This window comes from Trachymyrmex cornetzi, unplaced genomic scaffold (genome assembly GCF_001594075.2).
Source record: "Trachymyrmex cornetzi isolate Tcor2-1 unplaced genomic scaffold, Tcor1.1 scaffold326, whole genome shotgun sequence".
Lineage (NCBI taxonomy): Eukaryota > Metazoa > Arthropoda > Insecta > Hymenoptera > Formicidae > Trachymyrmex > Trachymyrmex cornetzi.
The window spans coordinates 348,135-356,202 of record NW_017297961.1 but is presented as its reverse complement, the minus strand read 5'-3'; the positions used below and the strand labels follow the sequence as shown (position 1 = coordinate 356,202).

General features: G+C 34.4%; 1 protein-coding gene across 1 annotated transcript in view; it reads right to left on the bottom strand.

Moving 5' to 3' along the window:
• LOC108762954 (Na(+)/H(+) exchange regulatory cofactor NHE-RF1) overlaps positions 1–6,600 on the bottom strand; it is a 20,521-nt gene extending 13,921 nt beyond the window's left edge. Inside the window, exon 1 of the mRNA XM_018510227.1 lies at positions 5,918–6,600. Coding sequence (XP_018365729.1) covers positions 5,918–6,340 — 423 coding nt within the window. The 5' untranslated portion in view covers positions 6,341–6,600. The remainder of the gene's footprint in view (positions 1–5,917) is intronic.
• Positions 6,601–8,068: the final 1,468 nt, after the last annotated feature.

Here is an 8,068-nt window from a genome sequence, read left to right as displayed (position 1 = left end):
GTTGGATTAACAACAACCAATCAGGCTTCAGTAAACAGAGAAAGAACGATCTTATTATTCCTGCCTCTCACTCTAATCGTCTTTCTACCCCCACCATTGCCATCAGCGGTCCATTCTAGATGTCGATGGTATACACGTATTTTCTATTCGGTGGAAATATTTCTTTTCTAGACTTTCAATCTTAGTTCTACTAACTCGGTATCGTTCGTTTCAATAATGTGACCTCAGCTGCACGCTTATTTTCGAGGATATGGACTCTAAAACTCTTATATCAAGCAAATATATATCTAAGGTGACAGCTGTACGAGCCAAAGTAAGTGAATTTCTAACGAATCTGAAACTCTTTTTTTATTTTCTCATGAAGTCCTCCAGTGCAGCTGAGGTCCTGTTTGTGCGTACTTTAATTTAAGCAATAATACTTTTGCAATCCGTACATCCAATACAGAGATTTTTCACCGAATGGAAATGTGGTAAAACAGGAGGCTTTAGCATCGCCTTAAGAGATTAACAAAGAAATATCGCAAAATAAAAAGATTATGCAAGCCAATTGTAGCGTATGTACAAGGAAGGTTACAGTATTAAAGATGATTATTTCGACAGAAACAGGATAAAAATATGGCTTATAAATGATGATTTATGAGAAATAGCATCATAATAATATCTTAAAATTTTTATCGCATACTTAGCCTTGACTAAAGCTGCACAGCACCTTTAATATAAATAATGACTTCAATACACGGAGCTGCATACATAAATTGTACAATTATAATAAATTTTTATATATCTTATTATATCCGTAGATATGCACAGATGAATACAGACTTATTTATAATAAATATTACATTCTAATTAATAGTAATTTAGACGATTATCTTAGTAACATTTTAAATAAACACGTTAGAATCATACTTCTAATATTTTCGATAACTTTAGCAAAGTGTGACTGTGACTCACTTTAATTATCATAATTCTTTATCTTTTGATCAAGGCCGCATCTTTCCGTGTAACTGATAATAATGGAAGAAACGTGACGCCTCGTGTGGTGAGAAATCAGCGCAAAATAATCGCACGGCACGATTGGCAAAAGGAAAAAATTGCGATTTCTCATTTTATTAGTCAGCTGACGGTACAGGCGAAGAGACGCGTCATCGCTTAGAGAGGATACATCGATGGGAAAATGAGGTACGCACGTCGTTTCGATGCTTGCATAACCGTTTCCCTGAAAGAGGATTTGGACGATCCAAACTTAAATTGCTTCCTGCCGCGTCATTAACTCTACTTGATGATCCAAGTAAAAGATACATGCAACTTGGTGCTTGTGCTTCCTATCATCGTGATTACGGCAGTATAAATCGCGATAGAACTGATTACGACCCTAAAAATATTTATGAACCTGATTTCCGCGCAATCGTATATAAATATCAAACGAATATCGTATGCTTTTATAAATTAAATTCGTGTGACATAAATATAACATTTAAGATTGTAACGTTCGTCGTATAAATGCGAATTAAAGTAAGTATAATATTGTATAAAATAAAACACGAATTTCATGTTGCTCATGCGTGCCGAATTTAACGAGACAACTTTACAAGTAAATAATTTACCAAAAATAAATAGAGTACATTAATAAATTTCACAATTAATATTATACATGAATTGTTATAATACAATTGATTTTCGTATCGTAAGGAGAGAAAGCCAGAGCAAATCTCTTTTGTACCTTATTATACGTCAAATTTCTATTCCAGTTACTTTTACTGCAACACATCGATCATTGAAATGACTAAAAGAACAGCGATGGCAAGACTGTTCCGAAGAGAAATAACTAATTACGCCACAATGACGTGTGTGTATTCAAATTCAATAGTGCGCACCTGCTTTACATTTTATAAAAGCTACGCTACAAAACCTGAGTATTGCTTGCTACGACATAAAAAATAACAAGGTGAACACACGTCGTTTAACGAGTAATTATTAGCTCAATGTATATTTCCGACAAAAATATAGAAAATAAAAGTAATGTACACGGAAAAAACCGAGTTTGCTAAAGTATCTAAAAATTTAGCTAGATACAGATTTGAAAAATAATTTTATTTAAATCATCAAAATAATTATATAGAATGTTCAAGCTGGTTGCTAGAATGTCAAAACTTTTTGCAGCATTTCTCATCATGGTTGAACTTCCTGCATAATTATCTTGATGGTGAACAATATAATTTTCAGCAAAAAATAATTCGTGCCTTGAAATTTTGCTAAAGTACAATATAGGTATCGTTCTCGTACATTCAGTATAATATGCTTAATATGGATTTGTGAAGTTAGCATACCCCCCCCCCCCTCTATTAATATAAAAAAAAAATAACAGTTCCATTAACACTCTTTTCATAATTCTACAGTTCCGTGTCAAAATAAAAAACGGTTCCGCATTTTTTACACTAAAAAACTAAAATTAGTACTAGTTACTAGAACTGTAGAATTAAGAAACGTGCTACTGGAACAGTCGTTATTTTTTTATATTAATAGAATGTCTTGCTATCTTCACAGATCCGTTTATTATCGTAATATAGTGTCTTGTATTATTATACTGAGAAAAATGTTGGATATAAAAAATTGTGTGTGTGGATATAAACAACCATTATTTTGTTCATATGTGACCAAAAATTTTCTTATTTTCCAATTAAAAAATTGTATTTTAATGAAAATTTAATTACAATAGAAAACTCCTGTAATATTTGGTTAAAATAAGAAAATATATAAACTGTATACTTTTTTATTTTTTAATTTAAAAAATAGGAAAGTTTTTATAAATCAAATATCAAATATAACAAATTAACAATTATACATATCAAACATTTATATAATTGCTAAAATTATCGTCAATATTCGATAGCAATGTATTAAGGTACTGCACGCGTCGCATGCGTGCTAGATACTTTCTAGCGTGGACGTAAACATGAGAGCAACAGCAGCAGCTGCTGCTGCGACAACGAATTCAACAGGTGGATCCGTGGCGCGACTCGGATAAATTCCATGCGAATACCACGGATTCCTTTGGTACGGGTGCGTCGTCTCCCGAGACTTTCGCGGCCGAAGAAAATACCGATCAACCGATGTGTTTACCTTAACACGCTAACCATTTTTTTTCTCTCTTTTTTTCCTCTTTAATTTACTTGAAATATTTCACACATTTTCACTACACTACTAGGAAAAAAGTAATTGGCATTCTGGTTGAAAATGGACACAAATCAGAATTTTCTAGCAGAATCTATTATCAAGCTCTATAAAGCCATATCAATGACACATAATATAGAATTGTTTTTGGTAGTAAAAAATAGTATAAATTCAATAATAATAATAAAATAATAACTATAACAAGTTTTAACTCCTTAAATCGATCAATAAAACAAGATTAGTAAATAAGGCAATAGGAGTCTACCTCTGGTTGTTAAAATCGAGTTTATTACAATAAAAATATCCTCTCACCTCGTACGTTTCGACTCCGTTTTTGACTCATCTTTAGCAACAACGCAACAAAATATACAGCATATTAAGAATCACAGTCATTATCCCAAATTTTCGCAATTGTCGTATGTGCGATTACTATGATTTCGTGAGATCGTGAGTACAATGTCCATTACAGTTAGTTGGCTGAGTGACAATAATAACTCAAACTAAAATTTTTAAAAAACAGTAAAGAATTTAATAAAGAATAGAGCAACATAAACTCCATCAACTCACCTCACGAAACCAAGCAACTCACAAAAATCCAAATCCATTTGATACAATATTGCACAGTAAAATACATCGCTATCTTTTAATTTTAATTTGCACGATTAAGATAGACGCAAGTCAATCTCTCAAGAACAATAATACACTATGATAGGTGTGCAAATTTACAGCGGTCGAACAACAAAACAACTACACTTTATTGAGAATCTCCATGTAAGCGTTACTTAAGGCTAATGTATCCGTTTGCAAATTTAAACCATTAGCCTGTCTTTTTATATGCATCATTTCCGATGTTATTTGTTTATTGTAAAAACCTTTTTACAATAAATGGCAGCGCCACAATTTTTTTCGAAATCGCACACGGTACAAAATTATCATTAATGGTACAATTTAGTACAAAATGAGTGCTAAAAATTCTAATAGGTTCGATTTAATTTTCTGATTTGATCCCGCTTTATAGATCCCGCTCTATTACCATCCTAGTTGAAATATATAACCAGAATTCTGATTGATATCATCAGAATCTTATAGTCTGTTTATCGTCAACCAGCAATTTTCTCAGTATACAGAATTAAATAAAAATATATGAAAAATAAATTTCTACAAGAAAATTTTTACTTTATCTCTGATTGTTATCAAAGATAAGAAGAAAAGTTTTTTCCTTATTATTGTAACTCTATTATAAATCTTCTGGATTAGTTTGCAAGATAATGAAATGTTATCTACGCTGCGAAAAATTTCTGAAAATGGACGAACCAGAAAATTCCAATTATATCAAACAGAATTCTAGTTATCTCAACTAGAATTATAACAGATTCAACCAGGAAATTCTGATTTGTCCATTTTAACCAGAATTTCAATTAATGCAAGCACGAATTTTTTCGAATGTACTGAATTTACTCGTCCGTAATGCAATTCGCATTACTTCCGCGTGCCCAAATTTCCAATTCGCAAATTTGAATGTACGTGTATTTATATTTAAAAAAATTAAAAAAGTCGTCGGTGATTTGCAAGCTAGCTACTCAATGTCTTGTTATTTTTACAATTCGAATTTGTAATTTGTGCCGACACAGATGTTTATTCCGGATAACCATTTCTCATTTAATTATCTTTCGAGAAAAGCTCTTAAATTATTCTAAGAATACCAATCTTCTATTTATACATGCACCATTAGAGGAAAAACAATTTATTTACCATTATGCACATACATTTTGCGACAATAATTTCATCCATGTAAAAATTATTAATCAATCATAATAAAATTAAGTTAAAATGTACAAAGTTATTCTAGAATGTGTATAATGGATAAGGTATTTTTAGTTTTCATTTTCTGATTAACTAGTGGTTAGACTTAATCTGATGATAATATAAAAATTGTATTTTTCTAGTTATGGTTACTCACTAAATTAATAATTTTGTAGTAACTTAAAATTATTACCACTACCAAACCAGCAGTTTAAGCGATTAATCATGGCTAAAAAATACAATTGTTATCACGTTAAATCTAAACCACAAGTTAACTAGAAAATAAAAAAAAAACTCTGAGCTTATATAGAAATACCACATTTTTTTCCATTATACATTTTTTCATTATACATGCATTAAAAGTAAAAACAATCCGTTTTTCAACATTGTACTTACATATTCCGTGACGATCAAAGTAAAATTTAATGAATTCTGACAAGTTAAAATTTAAAATAAATATACACACACATATATATATATAAAACAAGTAATTTTCAAAATTTGTTTTAAATGCTTGTATATAATTGAAATACATTTATAGGAAATGTAGCGTTTTGTTGACAGCACATTTCTTTATGTTTTACTCTTGTCCACTTCAATTGTATATTAAGTAATTACAATAGTTAACTATAGAAATCAACTGTATAAATTTTCGGTTGAAACGATAACAATTATAAGAAACAAAAAATTTCGAATATTCGAATATTAAGAATAATTAAATGTCAATCACAGATTTCAATTAAACAAAGAGTCAGCAATTCACTCAGACATATAAAATTCGGTTTATATGTTTTGGTTTTATAAAGAATCGGTCTATCTCTAAAACGCTATTTTTGTAAAAAGTTTAAAAATTCGACACAAAATAATCGCACATTTGGAACACCTATAGAGTGAACGACAACAAGAGTAGAAAGAAAAAAGAAGCTGGAAGCGCACTTACCTCGTCAACGGAACAGTTGCTGCCTTCGGAACGATCTTCTACGCTGTTGGGATTCCTCTCCGGCGTCTTGATCACTTTGATATTCGACATAGTACCCTTGATGACGATGTTGTTCTCCCTGAAGTAATCGTCGGCTTCCTGGTCAACCACCAGCAGCTTGGTCTCATTGGCGAACGCCTTGATACGCTCGACCACCTGATTGTGAGTCTCGTTCGCGATGTCAATCTCGTTAACCTCGACTATCCGATCGCCCTGACGCAGACCGGCCGCCAAGCTCGGCGAGCCCTCGTCCACCTTGCCGATGAACTGACCGTTCTTGCCCTTCTGCGCGTGTAGATTGAAGCCGTAACCGTTGAAATCGTCCCACTTGACGATGTGGCAGAGCCGGGCGCACGGCACTTTATCGTCCTTGAAAGAAGACATCGCGTCACGTCGGTCTCACTTTCGATGGGACAAGAAGGAGTAACGTGCAAAAATCTATCGCCGGATCCACTGTCGGACAGCCGGACACCACCACACTGCACCGAGAAACGCGCGAAACGCGAGAGTCACGCGCGATTCGAGACTTCGAGACCAGACGAGAAACACCGCAAGGTAGCAGACAAACAGAGAGCCACGCGCACACGTTCAAACGACGAGCAAAGTACGTATGCAAAGTGATGCGAAATTGGCTGCGTTACTCCGATTACTCGGCAGCACTGGCAGCTGGCACTGCTGGCAGCAGTGGCAGCAGGCCGAGCAGGCGCGAACGCGAGGAGTAACGAACTGTGCCGAACGGAGCCGAACTATCGCTGCTCGTTGCCGACCGTACCTGGCCGTGCCGACTGCCGACTGCCGACGAACGCCGAAGCCGAACTGGCCGACCCGGTCCCGCGCGGCCACGGCCGCGGTCGTTACGCGCCAACTGCGTTGCGAAAATTACTTGTGATTTTCGATAAATTTTTCCTTTTCTTCTTCCTTCTCCTAACTTCCGCTTCTTCACGTTATCATTAATTGCGTCCTTCGCGTATCTGAATAGCTTGTCGAATTAAATGTTTCTTCTCTTCGAGCCAGAAGAGATCGATCAGTTTACCTTGACCGAAAAATTGGAATTTGGGAAGTGCTCCGTTCACCGTTCACAACTTTTCGCGCTTGAGTTGCACTTCACAAATTAAATTAATTATTCATTACAGAAAGTTCATTTAACACGTATATACACGATTCACTCGGAGATTATGGCCTGTCGACATGTTCCTCAAACACGAGGAGGAGCGTTCTTGTCGTTCGCGCCTTTTCAAACTTGAATCGCATAGCTTGCACTTCTCAATGTGTTAATTATTGTTAATACGTTCAACAGTTCATTTAACACGTATATATACGCGATTCATGTATGTCACTTAGAGATTATGGTTTGTCGACATGTTCCTCAAGCATAAGGTGAAGTGCAGAAAAGAAATTCAAACAATGCGCTGACGAACGAAACGAAATAGAACAGAACAGAAAGCATGAGTGAACGTCGATCGGAGATTATCATGGCGTCGGCGGTTACCTCTTGCGGCAACTCTGCAAAGCTCTATGCGCAGGCGCGTTCATGCGCGTCGGTTACTTATCTGAAACTATAAGTTTATTCTAAATATACTGACAGTAGGTCTGTTGCTTGGTATTTTATAATATTTCTGCACTTAAAAAGAACTACGTTGTCTGTTTTTTTTCCATTACCCTCCGTTTTTTAAATAATCGCAAAAACAGTTTTTTCCGGAAGTAACTTTTTTATTAATTTTTTCCGGCTAAACAAAAAATGATATTGAAGTCAGTTTTGCAGCATTTAACTTAGAAATGTTCCAACAATATTAAAAGTATTTTTTCGATACTTATAAAAATGTTTTATGCAATCCGCAAACAAAAAACTTTGGACAAGTCATAAAAACCAGAAAAAATTGACAAATTTTGAAATATAAAATCAAATAATTTGACAGAAAAAAATCGTAAAAAATATCTGACAATTTATACTTATAGCTGTATGTTTCTAGTTAAAATCCTTTTTCGAAAGACTAATTTCCGACCATTTGTTCAAAAGTTATTAAATTTAAAGCGCCAAAGCAGCCCGCGCGTTACCTACATTGCGCGATATCCTCTCCAGTCTGACATAGCCATCGAATACAGGAGCGTGTT